Below are 22,421 nucleotides of genomic sequence, written 5' to 3' on the forward strand. Positions count from 1 at the left end.
ATGGCTGAGCAATGACATGCATGTGGACGGCTAAGGCATACCGTGCCTACCCCGACAGGTCCTCAAGATTCGTGAGCTCAACCCAAATAGTGTCCCTCTTGATTGTTCCAGTATTTAAAATGCGTTTGATCATCAACCGTCAACCTACACGAGGTTACGTTACAGCGCACGGGAGTCGCGTTTGAAATAAAATATTGATTAATGCAATCCGACTCGGCGATCAATAAAACATACCCAGATCATGTTAACAGTTGTTAATTAGTTCAATTATCTTGGATGTTGGCGCTAAATTTCCCCAAGAATAAATCAGAGAGGAGCCGACGCTAACTCGATTTAGGCCGTTCCTAATTGCCAAACAAGCCCGTTAGAGTGGTTATTTTAAAAGTTGCGAATTCTATTAGTGTGTTTTTGTAAAATAAACGAGGCGAATCAGGTCGCCAATAAAAAAGGATAATGGCCGATTCTTCGGCCGGTTTCACCTTGACAACTTAGCTTGAATGAAGGTGCAAGGAAAACGGAGAAAACTGAGGTGCCTCAGTGCCATTAGGGCTTATTGTATTGTCGACGTTGCTTAAAATACAGATTTCCTCCAAGTGTTATCAATTGCTTTTAAAGCATACTCCAAACTCTTTTAAGGATCGGTTGACACAGGAATAAAATTCTGACCCTTTTCTTTTGTGTTTTTGGGAGGGAAAAGTTTACGCGGGAGTATTGTCGACTCATCACTATCTTTCTGTTTACCGAAAGTGCAATAAATCGTCCAGAATCAAGTACGACGGTATTCGGGACCTCCAACTGAAAAATATTCCTTTTTACAGACCTTTAACCAACAAACGCTTTCACGGGAGGGTTTATTCGAATCGATACAAGTTATGTATTCAAGTTTTCCTAATGCTGGCTGATTTCTCGGCATGAAAAGAAGTGAGACGTTTTACGCAACCACCAGAACGGTTTTGTAGTTTGCGGAAAATTCTCGCCGCCTAAACCGCAACAAAGGGCGCGTGAGACCTAGGAAACACCTAAATGGAAAGTTGCCACAGGAACTTGGATAAACTACTCGTGGCGGCTTCTTTCGCTTCTTTTCACAATAGAATACTACGAAATTAGCACGGTTTCACGTCTTCTAATCTCAGAAAATCAATTTCAGAACCTTGACTCATCTTTGTACATGAAATGAGAAAAAAATACTCAATGAGAACGACCAGAAGCTTGCGCTAGTAACCATGGCGACGTTTAAACGTATAAAACGTCTGCAGAAATAGCTATTTCTGTTATAGATTCATTTAAGAAAATTGACTGAATCCCAGCGTGAACAGAGACGCGGCATTAAAAGAAAATGTTTTAAGTCTTTTTCATTTTCAACTACTCGCAGATCTGAAACCAATTACTAGAACTGCCAGTTTTTCTTTCAAACATAAATTCTGTACTTAGAAGAGACCAAAATAGCTTAAGAATTCCACATTTACAATTAATTTTGAAACAGCAGCAACGACATTACTTAAAAAACAAGCCCACAACAGTGTCGCCAGAACACAAAGTTGCCAGCCAAAATATGATCCAGAAGCCCCACTATATAACTACTAAAACGATAGGGCGTTTTGAAGACCACACCAAATTGGCAGCTGCTGACCATTTATATGAAGAATATGAGTAATAATATAGTGGGGGTTCTAGCTCAAGAAATCTGAGCTAGGAGCCCCACTACTTTTTATCAAACGTTTGTCATAGCCTTGTGCTCGCTCGACCGGACCCCTCTGGTTGATCATCCCCTCATATAGCTTAGTAGGAAAGTACAGATTAAAATAAAGCATTTAAGTGTAGTCAGGTTAGCCGAGCGGTCTAATGCGTTAGATTTAAGCTCTGATTCTCAAAAGGGAGCGTGAGTTCCAATCCCACACCTGACAGTTTTTTTGCATTTAAATAAAACACATTTTAATGTTATATTATTTTATAAGGAAATGTATAATACTACCAATTGTAAATATTTTTGGCATTATTTAATAAACAGAAACATTTATTTTATTATTAGATACATGATTGTCACATGCTGGAATTTCTTTGGTCAATTTCACAGTCTTCTATTGCTTCCAGATTCATAATTTTGGGACAACCTTTTCTTAGCGTTTCTATGAGATAATTTTTCTTATTTCTTCATTTCACGTAAACGACATCCACCTCATTCTCCTTGATTCATTAAATCTCTTGAACAATTCTTTGAATTCTTTGGTAGGGATTTCAGTTCGGGCCCCCGAAATGGTTTCACTTTCTTTAAAAAAAACCGTTGGGACCCCCGAGAAGGTTTCAGAATCTTAAAAAAAAAACAGTTGGGGCCTCCGAGGTTTCACATTCTTTAAAGACAGTTGGGACTTCCAAGAAGGTCTCACTTTCTCAAAAAGACAGTCGGAACCCCCGAGAAAATTTCCCCTTCTTAACAAAAAGACAGCTGAGGCCCCTGAGAAGGTTTCACGTGTCTAAAAAAACAGTTGGAGCCCGCGAGAAGGTTTCACCTCCTTTGAAAAAAGGCATTTGGGAACACCGAGGTTTCATATTCTTAAAAAAAAATTGGCGCGCAGAGAAGGGTTCACATTCTTAAAAAAAATCGAAATTTATTTCGATAGAAATTCCTTCGCCCTTGAAGTATGGTCCCACGAATCCCCCTTCTTTAAAATATAAAATTTGATTTTGCGATTTTCGTTTTATGATAATTAAGACTCCACAGTTCGCACAAATGTGGACAATATGAAATATATTTAAAGCAGATAACCAACAGGAAAAAATGTAAATATCCTCAATTTCTCAGTACACGCTTAACTTCGACTGTTTATGTTTATACTTTGAAAAAAACTGAACACGGATTACCTGCCTGATAAAAATTCGGACAGACGAACAGTTAGACAGACAGACAGACAGCCGGAAACGGGAAACCTATTTAGCTTACACCCGGGAAGCAAAAAGCTAACAGCAAAGTCGGCGTGAAGGCTCTAATCAATTGGTAGCCAGCTGTTTACGCGTTAACGTATATTTCATATCAACCTTAACTTGGAAATTAGTTTTCTGGAGAGTCGTGCCTGCAATATCATATGAAGTAAGAGGAAATTCCAACTACTGCAATCTTCAGCATTTCGTTTTTTTCTCAACAACCACGACGAAACTAATAAGAACCAGTAGCGATATAGTGGGGGTTCTGCTCACTTTATGATGCGAAAACTTGAACTTTGACTCCCTTCGGCCACGTAGAATCAAACAATTTTTGAAAAATTCTGACCTGACCTGTTTTTGAGTTAATTTTGGGACCGTTTTTTTTTTGAAAATTTAAAGCCATCTTGAGGTTTTAGGTATTCCTGTTTGGAAAGCATTTGAAAGTGCTTTGGATCCTCTAGTGTCTTTTCTTATAATAATTTAATTAAATTTCTTAGAGGATATATCATTTGCCAAAATCAGTCTTATCTTAGAAGGTATTTGCCCCGCCCACCCACCCTCACTTTTCTTGCAAGGAATGCCATCTGCCAAAATCGATCTTATTTAAACAGGTATTACCCCCGCCCACCCACCCTCTATTTTCTTAGAAGATACGAATTTGAAAGTCTTGAGTGTCGCAATCTTTGGGTATCCATGGTATATTATTTTGGGAGTCCATGGAGATTTTTTTAAATTATTTAAAACAATTTTGGGGGACATTGGTGTTCTATTTTTGGAAAATTCTGACCTAACCTGTTTTTAAGTTAATTTTTGAAACCCAGTTTTTTCTTTTTTGAAAAATTTAAAACAGTTTTGAGATTCTAGGTATTCCTGTTTGGAAACAATTTGAGAGTGCTTTGGGGCCTCTAGTGTCTTTTCTTATAACAATTTAAATTTCTTAAAGGATATATCATTTGCTAAAATCAGTCTTATCTTAGTAGGTACTAACCCCGTCCATCCACCCTCACTTTTCTTGCAGGGAATACCATTTGCCAAAATCAGTCTTATTTAAACAGGTATTAGCCCCGCCCACCCGCCCTCTCTTTTCTTAGAGGATATTTCATTTGCTAAAATCAGTCTTATTGTAGGAGCTACTAGCCCCGCCCACCCACTCACTCTCTTTTTTTCTTAGAGGGGATGTCATTTGCCAAAATCAGTTTTATCTTGACTAGCTAGAACTTGCTAGGATAAGACTGATTTTGACAAATCACATGCCTTCCAAGAAAATAGAGGGTAGGGGGGGGCAAGTATTTGTTAAGATAAGACTGATCTTGGCAAATCACATTCCTTCCAAGAAAATAGAGGGTGGGTGGGCGGGGCTAGTATTTGATAAGATGAAACTAATTTTGGCACTTTTGACCACTCAACTATTTTCGAAAATTAGTGGAAATCATTTTCTAGTCTCGCCTGCCCGCCCTTTATTTTCTTAGAGAATGTGCCATTTGCCAAAATCAGTCTTATTTAAACAGGTATTAGCCCCGCCCACCCGCCCTCTCTTTTCTTAGAGGATATTTCATTTGCTAAAATCAGTCTTATTGTAGGAGCTACTAGCCCCGCCCACCCACTCACTCTCTTTTTTTCTTAGAGGGGATGTCATTTGCCAAAATCAGTTTTATCTTGGCTAGCTAAAACTTGCTAGATGATTTTGGCAAATCACATGCCTTCCAAGAAAATAGAAGGTGGGGGGGCGGGGCAAGTATTTGTTAAGATAAGACTGATCTTGGCAAATCACATTCCTTCCAAGAAAATAGAGGGTGGGTGGGCGGAGAAAGTATTTGATAAGATAAAACTAATTTTGGCACTTTTGACCAGTCAACTATTTTCGAAAATTAGTGGAAATCATTTTCTAGCCCCGCTCCTCGCCCTCTATTTTCAAAGAGAATATGTCATTTGCCAAAATCAGTCTTAGCAGGTACAAGCCACGCCCGCCCACCCTCTCTTTTCTTACAGGGAATACCATCTGCCAAAATCGGTCTTCTTTAAACAGATATTAGCCCCGCCCACCCGCCCTCTCTTTTCTTAGATAATATTTCATTTGCCAAATTTAGTATTATCTTACCAGGGTACTAGCCCCGCCCACCCACCCTCTCTTTTCTTACAGGGAATACCATCTGCCAAAATCGGTCTTATTTAAACAGATATTAACCCCACCCACCCGCCCTCTCTTTTCTTAGAGGATATTTCATTTGCCAAATTCAGTATTATCTTACCAGGGTACTAGCCCCGCCCACCCACCCTCTATTTTCTTGGAGGGAATGTGATTTGCCAAAATCAGTCATATTTTAGCTAGGTATTTGCTAAGATAAGACTGATTTTGGCAAATCACATGGTTTCCAAGAAAATACAGGGTGGGTGGGCGGGGCTAGTATTTGATAAGATAAAACTGATTTTGGCAAATCACATTCCCTCCAAGAAAATAGAGGGTGGTGGGCGGGGCAAGCACTTGATAAGATAAAACTAATTTCGGCACTTTTGACCACTCAATTATTTTCGAAAATTAGTGGAAATCATTTTCTGGCCTCGCTCGCTCGCCCTCTATTTTCCCAGAAAATATGTCATTTGCCACAATCAGTCTTAGCAGGTACAAGCCACGCCCGCCCACTCTCTCTTTTCTTACAAGGTATACCATTTGCCAAAATCGGTCTTCTTTAAACAGATATTAGCTCCGCCCACCCGCCCTCTCTTTTCTTAGAGGATATTTCATTTGCCAAATTCAGTATTATCTTACCAGGGTACTAGCCCCGCCCACCCACCCTCTATTTTCTTGGAGGGAATGTGATTTGCCAAAATCAGTCATATTTTAGCTAGGTATTTGCTAAGATAAGACTGATTTTGGCAAATCACATGGTTTCCAAGAAAATACAGGGTGGGTGGGCGGGGCTAGTATTTGATAAGATAAAACTGATTTTGGCAAATCACATTCCCTCCAAGAAAATAGAGGGTGGTGGGCGGGGCAAGTACTTGATAAGATAAAACTAATTTCGGCACTTTTGACCACTCAATTATTTTCGAAAATTAGTGGAAATCATTTTCTGGCCTGGCTCGCTCGCCCTCTATTTTCCCAGAGAATATGTCATTTGCCACAATCAGTCTTAGCAGGTACAAGCCACGCCCGCCCACTCTCTCTTATCTTACAAGGTATACCATTTGCCAAAATCGGTCTTCTTTAAACAGATATTAACTCCGCCCACCCGCCCTCTCTATTCTTAGAGGATATTTCATTTGCCAAATTCAGTATTATCTTACCAGGGTACTAGCCCCGCCCACCCACCCTCTATTTTCTTGGAGGGAATGTGATTTGCCAAAATCAGTCATATTTTAGCTAGGTATTTGCTAAGATAAGACTGATTTTGGCAAATCACATGGTTTCCAAGAAAATACAGGGTGGGTGGGCGGGGCTAGTATTTGATAAGATAAAACTGATTTTGGTAAATCACATTCCCTCCAAGAAAATAGAGGGTGGTGGGCGGGGCAAGTACTTGATAAGATAAAACTAATTTCGGCACTTTTGACCACTCAATTATTTTCGAAAATTAGTGGAAATCATTTTCTGGCCTCGCTCGCTCGCCCTCTATTTTCCCAGAGAATATGTCATTTGCCACAATCAGTCTTAGCAGGTACAAGCCACGCCCGCCCACTCTCTCTTTTCTTACAAGGTATACCATTTGCCAAAATCGGTCTTCTTTAAACAGATATTAACTCCGCCCACCCGCCCTCTCTATTCTTAGAGGATATTTCATTTGCCAAATTCAGTATTATCTTACCAGGGTACTAGCCCCGCCCACCCACCCTCTATTTTCTTGGAGGGAATGTGATTTGCCAAAATCAGTCATATTTTAGCTAGGTATTTGCTAAGATAAGACTGATTTTGGCAAATCACATGGTTTCCAAGAAAATACAGGGTGGGTGGGCGGGGCTAGTATTTGATAAGATAAAACTGATTTTGGCAAATCACATTCCCTCCAAGAAAATAGAGGGTGGTGGGCGGGGCAAGTACTTGATAAGATAAAACTAATTTCGGCACTTTTGACCACTCAATTATTTTCGAAAATTAGTGGAAATCATTTTCTGGCCTGGCTCGCTCGCCCTCTATTTTCCCAGAGAATATGTCATTTGCCACAATCAGTCTTAGCAGGTACAAGCCACGCCCGCCCACTCTCTCTTTTCTTACAAGGTATACCATTTGCCAAAATCGGTCTTCTTTAAACAGATATTAGCTCCGCCCACCCGCCCTCTCTTTTCTTAGAGGATATTTCATTTGCCAAATTCAGTATTATCTTACCAGGGTACTAGCCCCGCCCACTCACCCTATCTTTTCTAGAGGGAATGTCGTGTGCCAAAATCAGTCTTATCTTAGCGGGTACTAGCCCCGCCCGCCCGCCCTCACTTTTCTTGCAGGGAATACCATCTGCCAAAATCGGTTTTCTTTGAACAGATATTAGCCCCGCCCACCCGCCCTCTCTTTTCTTAGAGGATATTCCATTTGCCAAATTCAGTATTATCTTACCAGGGTACTAGCTTCACGACAAACTTAAGTTGTGGATGTTCTGCGACTAACAGCTGCTGTGATTTCAGTACCGTTAAGCCCGACTGCGTAATTACAACTCAACTCCATTTAAAAATCAACAAATCAACCTAAACCCACGCCTACTACCTACATAAAAACGTCCATCAATCCCTCGGCGATTTTCAAGCGTCTCCCGCTTGCTTTCGACCCCGCGTTTTTCCTGCTAATTTCCTCATTTCATTTTCGCATTACGGCATTCGTTTAACAAAAGGGCAGTGCAATATCCAGGTCGTTAACCGGCGCTTCCGTTCGCTCCGAGCCAAAATAGCAAAAATCTCCTGTTTACAAACGCTACTACAAAGTAGTTCTCCAACTCAATAACATCGGATTAAAAATAGACGAAATCAATACGCACCTCCGGAGCAAATCCCGGATTAGGCAATACACCCGGAAACCTACCGGATCAGCGCAAATAATTAAAATTCTAACGAAGAATTTATCGGGTCCCGGGGGTGTCGCGACACCCGTCAACTGATTCGTTTATTTAATAACATTCCTCCGGCGATATTTCCGGGATAATGAAGCGTGCGAGAGATGGAGCCGGGAATAACTATAAAATTATGGCTTTTAATCTCGACGCGCCGGATCCGGACGGTTCGACCCGGACGAACGACAGGTGCGAGGGAAAGCGCCAGAATGGGTTAAGTCTGGAGGCGGAAGATTTACTAAACGGAAAAGGAAGCGAAAACAAAAAACTGGCGAGAAATATTAATTTCCTGATAGAAACATGGACACTGTCGCTATTTGGCGTTGTCCCCTGCAACTCCAAGTATTTAACGTCAATCCGCCGCGTCAAAGAGATCCCGACCACATCCTAAACAAACGTTTGTCCTGATCCCGTACCTGGTGTTCCCAAATTTTATAATCCAGCCCACAAACAACGACAGTGTCAATTCCCCAAATAGATTCAATTCAGCGCAAATATTAGTCGATGGTTTGAATGCAGTGCAAAACGGCAATATCCGGCCTGGATTTAATGCGTGGCTGCTCACCATCCACTCCATCCAGACCCGACTTAAGCACACATGCCTTAATTAAAACCAAGCATTTATTCGAATACCGCTGTAAACCGGACACCCACTTTGAACACTCACCTATTACTTTTTTAATATCGCTACAAGCAATCTCCAGACGTTCCAGGAATGAGCAATATTGGATTATGGGAATAAAGCGAGCCGGAACTCGTTTTGTTCGATGAAATTTTTCAAGCTGTGAAGCGACGATGTGTTAGTTTTCGAGACGTCATGAAAAATGGACGAGAAGATGACGAGTGGGATAGACATGTCGAGGGTTGGTAAGCTTTAATCTCTGATACTTTGACATCTTTAAGCACTTCCACACCGAGATCAATAAACTACATAAGAGCAGCGGCCGGATTTCCTACAACTACTCACACAGTAACCGTCTGGGCTTGAAGACATTCGAAATTAGGTTCATATCGAGCGACTCCCATAAATCTGCATACGCTTCCTTTTGATTTCCTATTCCATATGAGCGCTCACGCAGATTCCAGGTATAAGGCGCTCTGATAAAACGAGACTCTAAAAATTAAAGCTGCACGCGATAACTTTAAACGCGGATGTTTTGCGACCAACAGCTGTCACAAAAATTTTAACGCAGTATTATAACGTGATCGGGCATTGTTAGCATACACGAACGGCTCCATATTCCCTGCAACGCTATACTTATCTAAACATCTTTCAAAGAGAATCGTGTTTGTCGTAACAGATATTAAATTTCCATCCCGACACACATCTTTTTTTTCGACTAGTGGTACCAAGTCGATAATTTTAGGCCCGAATTCGCCATGGATTCGTCCAGCCCCGAGCTAAAATTTTATTAAAAAAACATACTATATGTAAATATTAATGAGAACAACAGCATATTGGCATTTTCTGCCACAACGTTCAGGAATTTCGCTTGCGGTCGTAATAATTAAATTCAAACAGGCAGATGAAACAATAATATGTGTAGCGAAAATTCAAACACTTTATCCACAATTTAATTTTTAACTTTATTCGTGTAAATTATATTTGAATTTATTTTATCAATTTAGTAATAGATTAATTATTTTCCATGTATACCAATGTTGCTTTCATCTCCCTAATTACCCCGTTTTCCGAATTATTAAAATGAATGTAATCACCCAGCGAAAATCAACGTTAAATCTAGATATTCGCTGCAACATTTGATAAATGGTTAATTGCTCGATGCATTTGCTGTTCATTGAATCTATCTAGATTAAGCCATTCAATATTGGAATCAACAGAGAAGATTATGTTGTTACAGCCTAACAATTCATGTGTACTGCGAACATTAAATTCTCGCTCTAATATCGCCTGATTATTAATAGTTTGAAAAAACAACAGTCTTTCAATAAAACAGACTCAATTTCCGCTCCCGAACAACGTTTTCGTATCACAAGATATTCGATTAAACTTTATTATAAACAGTCTATTCTTTCCAGCTGTTATTAATCTTTCAATTAAAACTTATAAAACAATGTATGGGAGTGCAAAAATGATATGATTCAACTTGAAAACTTATCTCGTCGAAAGTTGAAGCACTTAGCAGCAACTCTTATTCCAAATGGGGTCTTGAATTGTTAAAATAGTCTAGAGTTGGTTAAGATTCGCTGCGACGGTCGACGCGCTATCCCCACCGAGTAACTTTTAATTCGCTCTTGACGATGCTCTTTCGAAACGTGTCGCTCCAACGTCAACTTATAGTTAGCGTTAGTTTTAAGTTTGGACGTAATGAAAAAGCTCGGCCCGTCAAAGAAACCAACTTCCCGACCTCTTTGCCGACAAAAAGGTTAAAACTTAAATCACACTTCCCCGCCCACTGACGTTTCCATCCACAAAATGCTCCGTAAAAACCCCAACAAATTTAGAAACATCGCATCGCCCCGCTTATTAGCTTCGCCTTATTGCAACGTAAATGGATGGTAAACACGGAAAAGTACATAAAGCGAAAAATAAAATTTTAAATTACTCTACACCGAGTCCCGAACATACCTCCAGCAATAAAAATTTTACTCGAACCTTCGGAGTTTGTTCCTTCTGCTCTTTCCATATTAATTCCACGTGGTTATAAAAACGTGATCGATGCTTATTGGGGGGAATTTCTTCATCTGTGAGGAAATGTGACGAATAATAAATCTGGTTCGGTTAGTGTGTTCACGAACGCCGAAGTCCCGAGGGAGGATTTATGGGGGAATTAGTCCTCGGAGATGACATAACTTGGACACAACAATACAATCCCGACGGGAATAAAATGGTGATCTAATTTCAAACGGAGAGACTCGCAGCAGTCTGTGTCAATCGATTCGGACAATCTAGACAAAACGGATCGGTAGTTCCACTTCCATGGCGATTTTTCGCAACTCGCTAATTACCTTGGATGAATTTTTCAAGCTAGAGTCAAGCGTCAAGCTCCAACTTCGCGCGCTTAATTGGTAAAAAGCAGCAAAAGCAAGACAGAATATTTAAGTAGCTCGAATTATGCCTAGCCGACCCAATCATGGTCCTGAAAAGGCGACGCAGACAGATTGTACGTGGAATTCGTTTTCGTTCACGGAACCAATTTACCATATCACATCTCTAATTAATTCATTCAATTCGGGACTACGCTACACAACTCGAAATCCGGACGAATCGATTTAATCAAAAGCACTGTTATGTTGTGAAGTTCGCATATGAACTTCGTTTTTCTTCAAACAAACTTTTTATAAGATTTCCATCTCTTATTCCACACCAGTAGCTATGCTTTATAACAATGTTTTTCCACGACGAAACCCCACAAAAACAAAATTTTCGCGAGACTGCCAACAGCCATTTAGTTGGCGCATAATGTTAGTTTCAAGCCAACTGATTCCAGAAAAATCATGTATTCGGCTGTGTTCCGGGATTATTTCGGTACAAAGAAGGTAATTTCGCTCGGCAAACTGCATCTGACAGCGGGAGTAATACACATGCCATGGTTTTATACGAACCTCATTAAAAAACTACATCAAGCTAAACCACTGTTGCATGGAGTCTACTTTACTTAAATTTTATAAAATAACATACTCCTATACTTGTGGTTTATGAATCCATCTTGAATCATGTAACAATTGAACTTCGAATCGCGTGGTGTTAAATAAAAATCTTTGCATTCGATTTTTAATAAAACCAACAGGATTAAATATAAAATTAATTAAAAAAAAAAACAAATCAAAGGGTTTTAAAACTTTATTACCAGTGATCACACTCCATAAACACAAATTACACGTAATTGAAAATTTAATTCTCACAGAGGTCACGTTTATCAGATCAAACTGTTTGATTTGTGTGCACAGACAACTCAATTTAATTAATGCCAACGTTTGGCCACTGCAATTTATCGTACAATTAATATTCGGAATTTCTGAAGACCTCGTTAAATAAAAAACGCGTAAAATAAAATATTCACAAAAAAATACATCTAATAAGTCTGCTACATTTACATCGAGCGAGAATATTCCATCAAATTAAAAACACGCCTGGAAATTCCGTATATCCTACGAAGAATTTCCACTGGCTGCAAATACGCAAAATATTACAATCATTTTTTGTTTTCTCGGAAAATCAAAGCACGGCCTTTGACCTTTGTTCAGTTTTCCTGGTTAAAGCAAAATCTCAAATATCCATTAATCAAAGCGCCAGTTTTTTAATTCGAAATGTGTGTAGCAAAGGGAGTGAATAGCACAATTTGCATATAAACTCTGATCTAACTTCAGCTCAACTAATTAAAATCGTGTTATAGTTACATAATTCGGTTATGCGAAAACTGCCTTAAAACAGGCCGATTTTAACCCTCCACTTCAGTTTAATGTCAAAGGTAGCACATTTAATTAAAAGAGAAATTATTTACGTGCTTCTCTCCCTAAGAAATGTTTTACTTCAAGTTACGTCGCTTGCATTAATGTATTACTGGTTGCTTTCGAAATCGCTGCAGGCTCACTATTAACGAGTTTGCGTAAACTATTATGTTTATATTTATTACGTTAGCGTTACATAAACCGTTCATATTTTTAAGTTTACTCAATATTTACGAGTTTGCAGTAAAATTTAAATTCGTGAGAAATGTAGCGGATTATCGACGCTGACTCGATCTATAAATAACACCGCAGTATTGTTGCAAATATGGCCAAACTTAAAACACATAGTTTAAATCTCTAAATCGGGCACTAAATCCTCGAAAACCCGTTAAATACAACCATTTAATAGAGCTCTAAATTCTCCGACCACCAAGTGACTGAAAATCAAACACAAACATCCCTCACGATACACCGAAAGTTCGGGAAAACGAGACGAAGGCGAGGTGGCACGTAATACATTATCCGCTCAATACGACCCTCATTCTATTATTCGTTTTTCGATTTTGGGAGAATGTTTGTTTTAGTTCTAACGACTTCATCGGTTTATTAATATCTTCTAGCACTTCGCAAAGCAACACAAGGATTAATCTTATTGTGGTGTTGTAGGTGATGATTAGAGCTGTGCGGTCGAAATTTAAACGCTGCGAATCGACCCCTACTACGGCAGACCAGTGGCTGGCAGCCGATGTTACGTATCGCGAAGAAATTTACGCGAAAAATAATGTTCACTGAAAATCAGTTGATGATTTTAAAATCCACATCCACGAAATAATAAGAATAATAATTTTAATAATGTTCAAGTGTCGGTCTCGTTGACAATAAAACGATTGATGTGAATTATGAAAAATAATACACAATGAGAAGCGAGAAGCGAGGAAGGCAAGACTGCAGCGGCCTGCACTGCTGGCCTGATGAGACGGATAGTGGGGATAAATAAATTTGGACCGCACAGCTCTAGTGATGATATTTTTTAAATCCAAATCTCAATATTAGTATTTAATTATCTCTCAAATTCGATAAGATGCTGTGTTGTAACAAACACAATAAAACACTCGATAGCGGAATTAAAATTCTAAGTATCCAATTATTTTTTTATCTACTTGTACATGTAATCAATGATAATATTAAAAGTCTACCAACGTAAAACGTGACGCACCATAAGCTGTGAACATCTGTTATCAGGATTTATCCATTACGGAAGAATACACAAACGAGAACTGGAAAAATACACTTTTTTTCAATTAAGCTTCTAGACGATATTCCGAAAATGCAAAACATTTAACAACAATCAGTCCGGTAGTTTCGGAGATTATTGGCAAGATGAGCCAGGCAGATTTTAATTAAATAAGTAGCTGACGATCAGTAAATAACAAAAAAAATTGATAATAACTTACAATTTATAAGCTAAGTAGGCGAAAATGACATGTGACGTCATCGTGATAACTGACCGAGATGTGAGATCAGAACTCTATAAGAATATATATATATTTGTAGTGTATTATGACGAATAATAAATAAAGGCTTCTTGCGAGTGGTACTTCTAGAATGTGAGCGATTTCATAGTATGTTTTTTAACTTTTGGTTTAGTGTTACATTGTATCCAACGAGAAGATTATAGGTATCCCCACCAAAGGTACTGTTATTAGTTCTAACTATTAAAAAACCGGTCTAAAAAATATATACAGTACTTTCCTCGCACTCACAGCGGTGACCTGATGCTTGTCAGGTCATGACGAGTCAGGTCAGGTTCGGTCAGGTCAGATTTCTTTGGCTATAATTTTTATAAAAAATTAATCAATAATTTTAACTGAATTATCATTCTTTTAGACTTTCTAATGAGACCGCATTATCTAAAAAAAATACATTAAAAATGCGAGCGCAGCGAGCACGTTTAGGTATTATCAAAAATTACTCGTTAGTGTCCCCGAGAAGCTAAATTATTAATAAGAGAATTTTTTATTGTTAAGAACAATTTTGTTGTTATTTCAAAATGATGAGTTTAAAGATTGTAATCACTGATGTCGGTGGAACTGAAACATCTTGATAGTGCTCGCTGCGCTCTCGTTTGAGAGTAATTTACCCTGGTAGGGAGATCTCGAGAATTATTATAATAAAATCTAAGTAACCTTGTCGACCGTTCATTCGTAATTTTTTTAAGACACTAAATTAACAAAAAAAAAAAACAATAGGAGCGCAGCGAGCACAGTTAAGTCAAAATTATTAGCTAATGATAACAGAACTTTTTAGGAACACTACAGTCGGAGAAACCTCAATAACCTGTACGTGCTCGCTGCGCCCGCATTCTAAACTTTATGAAACTGATCTGCAATAAAAAACGATTAAAATGCGAGCGCAGCGAGCATCTGCAGATGTTATTAAAAATAATTCGCTATTGTCCCTGAGAAGCTAAATTACTAACAAAAAAATCTTGAAAACAATTACATATAATTACTAAAATTGGAAAATGAACGTGCTCGCTGTGCTCGTATTCTATGGGTATGCTTTCTAAAATCTAGAAATTATGATTACAATTACACCCCGACAACTTCGGTAAAACTCGTCTAGAATACGAGTGCAACGAACACGTGCAGGTTTTATTTAAAAAAATGGTCTAAGTTTCAGGAAAATGGGGTGAACCGTTCAGCTGATCAATAAAACACACTGACTCATTTATAATTGTTTTGAGTCATCCTATATAAGCAATTATAAAAACCACAATTATAATATTTTCATTACTTTAGATAGGATTACTCAGCAAAATTTTGAGATGACGTCAAAATTTTTTAGAGAGGGCAAACGCAGAAACTTCGATTAACGATTTATCGTGCTTACGCTAACCTCGCAACATTTGCAAGCTTTCGTAGGACCACACAATTTTGATTTTTTTTAATCTGGTTAAATCTCGAATGAACACTCAATACGGATTCATAAACCACACATGTAGGAGTATGTTATTTGATAAAATTTACACATTTACTCTGTACCATTTTGAGGTGACGTCATCACGTTGTTGGTGAGAGTGATTAAACAAAGTTATATATAAATCAACGTTTTGTCTAGACTTCCCTGACTTCTTCAGGTGCGGTAATAGTACCAGATTAGTTTGAGGTTATGTATGCTACTTCTTACAGAAAATAACATACATTTTTATTATTGAAGTAAGTGTTATTTCTGACTTATTTGTGACGTCATAGTGATGACTAACCGATTCGAGAACTGAGACCAGACTACGTAATGTGGGTGGCATAATTTTGACAAATATAGAAAGAATAACACGGTAAGTCCAATCTTTAGCAGAAATCCTAAATTCTCTGCAGTAAATAACTGAAAACGGAATTGTATTTTTGTCACTTTTTAAAACAACCAAAGACCTAAAATATTAACTTAAACTATTCATTGTTCATTTTTATTGTATGTCCATTATGCTTAAAATATGCTGCTTTTTATTTTCTTACAATTCGATACAATACGATGATTAATCTAACCTAACATAACCTGACTCAACTTCCCCAGATGACACTATTTTGACATTTCTATGACGTAAATAAATGAACGCAACCTGTTGTAAAAACTTATTTTCAGAATAAACATGACTGATAAGAAAAATTAATTTATAAGTATTTTCTCAAAAGGATTAATTATTACGGTTTAACCTTGACCTAAATCGGTTACAACACAACTTGATAAGCAGAATTACCAACCAAAATTCCATAGCCAACTCTAATTCCGTCTTTTTTGGATAGCACATTTACACATTATAAATCACCGTAGACACTCGACACACATTTACGTGACGTTAGACACCAAAATTGTGCCACAATGATCTTAGTTTGGCGGGAAAAGTATTGGATTTTTAAAAAATGCGAAACTAAATTGGAATGTCAAAGATAGAAAATGTCACACCACATTTTTCTTTAAATGTCATAACATTTTAACAAAGAGTTTGATTAAATAATCGGTCGTAAATCAAACAAGCTGTGTGATAAAGTTTTACAACGTTGACAACCGTGATTGAATCAATTTTCTGATTTTTATTTAATATAAAGTAAAATTTGTTGACTCACTGGCATCTATGTATACGGTCTTTTATAACATTACTTTGATATGTACATCATAATGAATCACTGAACTGTGGACATCTCTTATCAGTATTTACCCATCAAAGTTAAGCAAACAAAAACAAGAAAAATCCCACACTCATCCCACTAAAGAATATAAATAGCTGAAATATTGTGACCATGCACTGACTCAGCCTCTAAACCAAAAATTTCGTTTAACAGTCCTTTAATTCCCTCTCGTCACCGTCAATGCGAACGAAAACCACCACAACCACCCCCAACCACCACTTTGTTAATTTCTTTCTAACCGCCCCGACCTCCGCCCCCACTCGCACCCTCCACCAAGCCCCAACTGCCACCCCCAAACAAGACACCGTTTAAAGAGCCCCAGCATGAGTCGTGCCATGCTTCAGACCACATGTCGCCTCCTTGGCCGCGTCCCTACCTTCCTATCTCCTCGCAGAGGTCGTAGACGTCGTCGAAGAGTACCTCCTCGTCGGCCATCGCGTCGGGGGCGGTCAGAGCATGCCTCCAAGGGGCGGCGGCGCCGGCAGCTAGGCAAGCAGTTCAGCACGGGGCCATCGGGGTTGCATACGAACGGCGCGGCCGGCGGCTGCGGGCGGCGGCGGCGGCCTGGAGACGGCAAGGCACGACTCGGTGGCACCACGAGACTCGCACAGAAGCTCACCACGACCACGACTCACACACCCAAGATCACGGCAGTAAACGGGACCAACTGTCATCTGTGACAGTTACGGCGCAACGCCGGCTGGGGCACGCCTACGCGCATGCGCCGACGCGGCGCCACTGCTTTTTTACTCGTTTTTTTCGATTCGAATGGGTTTATTTACGGCATGGGTTGTTTTGGGCGCGGTTTTGGGTGGAGAGACGATGGGCGGAGAGGTAACAATAATAATAACAACGACAAAATGGTTTATTTACGTGAAGCGGGAGAGAATTGGCACACTTGTCAAAGTTTTGACGCTTTAGCCACTAGACGTAAGTGTCAAAAGAGAGTGACAAGTGACAGATTTGACGTAAATTAAATAAATTGATAAATAAATTTAATTAATTAATTAATTATAAATATAAACGCGGGCATTCTGGCAAAAATTTACCAACCCAATGTTTTGATTGGCTGTCGCTTGAGCCTGTTTACAAGACTAATTTTTTAAAGTGCACGTGCCGGCGTGGAGGGCGTTTTTGGTTTCGGGGCATTTTTTATAATGCGGAATTATTTTGCAGGGCGAGTGCTTTGTGCGCTGTTGCGATGGAATGTGATTAAAATGAGCTTCATGGATTTTTGTTTCGAGTTTGATTGATGGCGTGAGCGCCAACACAAGGATGCAAAAAATTCCAAAATTGAGAGCGGATGTTGGAGCGGCTTTTATTGTTGTTTTACTGCTGTCGTAAAATTACATTTATAGAATGGGGTTTACATTACTAATAAGCTAATTTATTTTTAGTGCTCTTTATATTTGAGCTGTACTGGAACTCGCGGTATTTATCAGTGGCGTATCAAAGCTTTTTTTAATTACCGCTGGAAAAATCATAAAATTACAGTTATGCTAACGTCTACAAAAAAAGAAGAAAGATTTACTCAACATGGATTCATTTATTGCGTCCACGGAAACGTCTTCTCTTAACTTGTGAAAGGATGAAGAAAAAAGTGAGGGATAAGTATAGAACCAGCATTTGCACTGAATACTCTATTCCTATTCTTAAGTAATACTAGACTGAATCAATAACGATCCTTCCGAAGTAATCGCTCTCTATTTATGAGAATGTCCGCAAAATTAAAATAAGTACTAGCACTAGAAGAACATAAGGGGCGGGGGAGTGGAGCTAGTACTTTCTAACATAAGTCTTATTTTGGCAAATGACACATCTTCTGAGAAAATAGGGGGCGGGTGAGCGGGGCTACTACTTGATAAGATAAGACTTATTTCGGCAAATGACATATCCTCTGGGAAGTTAGGGGGCGAGTGGGCGGGCCTAATATTTGTTAAGATTAAACTGATTTTGCCCCTATTAATTTTGTAAAAACTTGTAAAATTTAAAGCCGTTAAATTGCAAATTTCGATAGTAACAAGTTGAATTCCTAAATCTACCCCAAATGTACAAAATATGATTAGTTTTTACTTGTAGGGATATGGATCTTGCAATTAAGCCCCGCCCCTCGATTTGACAACGAATGAAAAATTTATTTTGAACGAAAAATTTATTTTGAGAGTTGAGACCGGGGCCAGTATGGGTGGGGCCTAATCTTTGGCTTTAATTTTTTTCTTAATATACATAGAATTCTTTAAACAACACGATACTCAAAAACATGTTTTTAATTTCTCGTGGAGAAATAAGGATTTTACAGTTAAGCTCCGCCCCCTTGGATCACGATGAATAAAAAATTATCACAATTGAGACAGGGTGGGTGGGCGGGGTTCTATAATTTGCTTTTTTTTCTTAATATGTGTAGACTTATTTCCACAGCAAGAAACAATTTTCAGCTCTAAAGGAACGTCAGCGGGAACAGCAACTATAACGGGAACGTCAACGTCAACAACAAGTTCATAAGTCCCATTTTAGGTTTTCATCATTTGATGGTTAATAAATTTAAAATTTCTTATGTATGGAATTTCTTTTTAAAAACGTCAATCAAGAAATGTTTCAAAAATACTCTCAAGAGAAAATCTAGATATTTACTCAAAAGTACTTTATCATTGCATTCATATTTTTTAGATTTGCTTATACAGGTGGCTCAAAAAAAATAATGAATGTGTCAATTTATTTTATAGATTAAATCAGGAACGGCTCACTCCATTTTCCCAGAAAATTTTGGGAATGCAGTACTGTTATTTTTATACTATATTGCACCATTCCAAGTTGATATATATGTCCTTGCAGAAATGTTGATGACATCATCACAAAATTCTGTAAAGTAAAAACTCAACTCAGCTTAGGTCAGATCAGGTCAGATCAAATTTGGTCAGCTCAAGTCAGATCAGGTCAGGTCTAGTCACGTCAAGTCGGGATGAAGTAATGCCATCTATAAACAGACAGACAACCGAAACCATTTGGAAAACCAAAAAATCATGGAATAATACTAAATGTCATCGAAATATCTCACTTATAATTATTATTTCTTCAACTAATACCACGTGATTTTTTAAATGTCTGCTCTAGTTGGTCATGACGACAGTGTTGCCAAACTGAGGAATTTCACCCAAAAATTGTTTTTTTACAGTCGGGGAAAATTTGGGGACTATAAATTTAGAGGGGACTTCAAAATTGTTGACAATTAGAGTGCAATTTCTTGAAAAAAAGTATGTTTTGATAACTTGCATTATTTTTTTATTTATAGTGTTCTTATATATAAAACAAAACGTTTAAATATGTACTATGGGAAATTTTTCTGGTGGATTGTTAGGTAAGGAAGGGTGGAGATTTTTGGAGATGTTTTTATTGTGACTTGGGGAGAACAAACAATTCTTTTCTGGTAACACTGCATGACGCTAACGTCAGTCGTTTCAGCTGCACTGACGCACCCTTCATGGCCAGCTAGAGCAGAAATTTGAAAATTATACGGTATAAGGAGTAAAACTACTGTAAGCTCGGTTGACATGTACCTACAAGTGCGACTTTTTATACAGGGTGTTATTGAAAGGTACGTACAAAAAAAATGACAGTTCTTCGCGAAGTCTAAGAAGTCAGAAAAACTTATTTTGTATTATCAATATTATAACGGGAAAATTAACCCTTATTCAACCTTTTTAGACGCTTATCAGAGGCGTACAACAAATTTGGACATAAATTTCAATAATTTTTATCTCTAAAAGGAGAACACTTTTACCTGAACTTTTTTTAACTTTTAGCACCCATTCGTCGAGACCAATTGTCGATTTTATTTTGTACGTACCTTTCAATAACACGCTGTATACGACCCATCACGTGATTTAATGACGGCGTACTTGATTTTCAAATTGAAATTTTTGACTAATTTGGTAACACTGCTGCCAATAATTCAGAGCTGCCAACACAAAAATTTGCTTCAATCATTAATGAGATCAAAGTCGTATATGTATAAATTAGAAAAGTCAAAAAGTATTTAAACCCCTAAAAACCAATGAGAAAATTTCAGGCTAAGCAGGTGCAGTCACAAAATTTTAAATTTGTCGCCAACCTGACAACAAAAATCAGCAACAATTTTTGACAAATTTCCCATTTACCCGATAAATGCAACAATAATGTAACTTCACGCATTTATTTTGTAAAATAATCCAAATTTCTGCCTAACACCACGGGATCACACTCAAAAAACGTAAACGATGCCTGGGACTTCATCAAAGTAGAGGACTTTCTTAAATTGTATAACAAAATGGCGCGATGTGTTCTCATATACAAAATGGTAAACAACCGCGAACAGAATATCTTTTATTTGTGTTGGAAATTTAATGTTGATTTTCAAAATAGCACAGTTTAGTTAAGCAAGATAAACTTAAAACGGCTGTCATAGACGTAGACTGGTTGGCGTGGCGACGTGAATCGTAGGATAAACAACCTAAAAACCCCCAAAGCAATTTTTCAATCCTAAAGGTGAAAGTGCACTCAGCAAAAAAAATCAATAGCCACGCCTTTGAAAATAGTTGCTATATCTGAAACTGATCCAACGGCGTTATTAAAAAAGATTATTTTTCACACTCTGAAATATTTATTACGTTACGCTCTAATTCTCGTTGTTACGCCAACAGTGCGTGTCGAAACTGCCACTAATTATTTGTTGTTTTACTTTATTTATGGTACTGAATTTTAAACGAATACTGTTTTTTTTTAAAGGTTTACGCCCTGTAGAGAAGTTGTTGTGTCACTTAAAACTAAATTTAAGTCGGGTTTTTACGATTTTTTACAACTTTTGTCATTGGTTGATCCAATGAAGCTCCACCCTCTTTCTACTTTTCTAGACAAATCAAACACTGTGTACATCTGCAACAAAAGTTTATTCCATGATCGTATACACATTATTGTACATCTGACTAAGGTTGCGCATGCTAGGTTGATTTCATGTTGAAAATTTTAAACCGTGTTTCTTACAGAGTCACCATCTACTTCTACAATAAATAAATAAAAAATAAAAAATCAACACATTAAATACTATCAATATCAAAGGAGTCTGGTCCTATCATAAATAAATTAATTTAAAACATATTGTCATTATAACAAGCTTAAGGTTCCCGTGATAGCATCAACCTCATCTTCGTCCCCGAAAACGCTGAGAACGGTAACGGACCCAGCTGGAATTTGTGTAAATCCGGAATCTGACACTAAATAGCAAGGTATATTTAGTTCTTTCGCCTTATTGAACAGTTCCTCTAAGTGTTCGGTGTTGTCCCCCTTCAAAACGATTTTCTTCTCCCTACAACCCCCAAATCAGGACTTTCACACACCCATTACCCCCTTACCCGAAATAATCCCACTCGTTCAACGCGTCCTCCTTCTCCCCCGTTATCCTCATTTCCCGGTACAGCCCCAAACATGCATGCGCCACCTGAAAACACCCATCAAACCCTGTCATCACCCCTCGTCTCACTCACTTGAGCCGCCACCTTCCCCACTCCCATTTTCAAAGCCGTGTTGACCACAAATGACATTTTGTATCGCTTAGCAGATTCTTCATAGCAGTTCTCGGCGACGGCGCCCCTCTGCACCACGCTCGGGTCCTCGTTGTCTTCTTGGAGTAAGTTCGTGAAAACGTAGCTGATAGCGGCTTCCACTGATTCGTTGCCAGTACAAAAGAGGGCCTACAAGACAAAATCAATGGGGGGCTGTGGGGGCGCGTATACACACTTCTTGGGCGTGACTTTCGGAGATGCCCATGGAGATGAGGGACTCGAGGTACTCCTCGTTCGGCTGGAATTTTACGTACGGTTTATTGGTGGCATCCATG

At 38.4% G+C, this 22,421-nt stretch overlaps 2 protein-coding genes across 6 annotated transcripts in view; both read right to left on the reverse strand.

Moving 5' to 3' along the window:
• LOC135125190 (peripheral plasma membrane protein CASK) overlaps positions 1-17,250 on the reverse strand; it is a 265,800-nt gene extending 248,550 nt beyond the window's left edge. For 4 of the 5 annotated variants that reach the window (XM_064050583.1, XM_064050584.1, XM_064050581.1 and 1 more), the window contains exon 1: positions 16,929-17,249. In XM_064050583.1, the coding sequence (XP_063906653.1) occupies positions 16,929-16,987 (59 nt within the window). In that variant the 5' untranslated portion in view covers positions 16,988-17,249. Of the gene's footprint in view, positions 1-16,928 lie in introns of all 5 variants that reach the window. The other variant, XM_064050580.1, reaches the window with a different exon arrangement.
• A 4,205-nt stretch (positions 17,251-21,455) lies between these two features.
• Positions 21,456-22,420, reverse strand: LOC135125194 (probable peptidyl-tRNA hydrolase 2). Its single transcript, XM_064050593.1, has 4 exons — positions 22,322-22,420; positions 22,069-22,275; positions 21,937-22,022; positions 21,456-21,890 (listed from the first exon to the last, which is right to left on the reverse strand). The coding sequence occupies exons 1-4, from the start codon at positions 22,418-22,420 to the stop codon at positions 21,689-21,691; spliced, it is 594 nt and encodes a 197-aa protein (XP_063906663.1). The 3' UTR covers positions 21,456-21,688.
• Between the last annotated feature and the right edge of the window lies 1 nt (position 22,421).

This window comes from Zophobas morio, unplaced genomic scaffold (assembly GCF_036711695.1).
Source record: "Zophobas morio isolate AGI-343-1 ecotype UQ-CSIRO unplaced genomic scaffold, CSIRO_AGI_Zmor_V1 ptg000008l, whole genome shotgun sequence".
NCBI lineage: Eukaryota > Metazoa > Arthropoda > Insecta > Coleoptera > Tenebrionidae > Zophobas > Zophobas morio.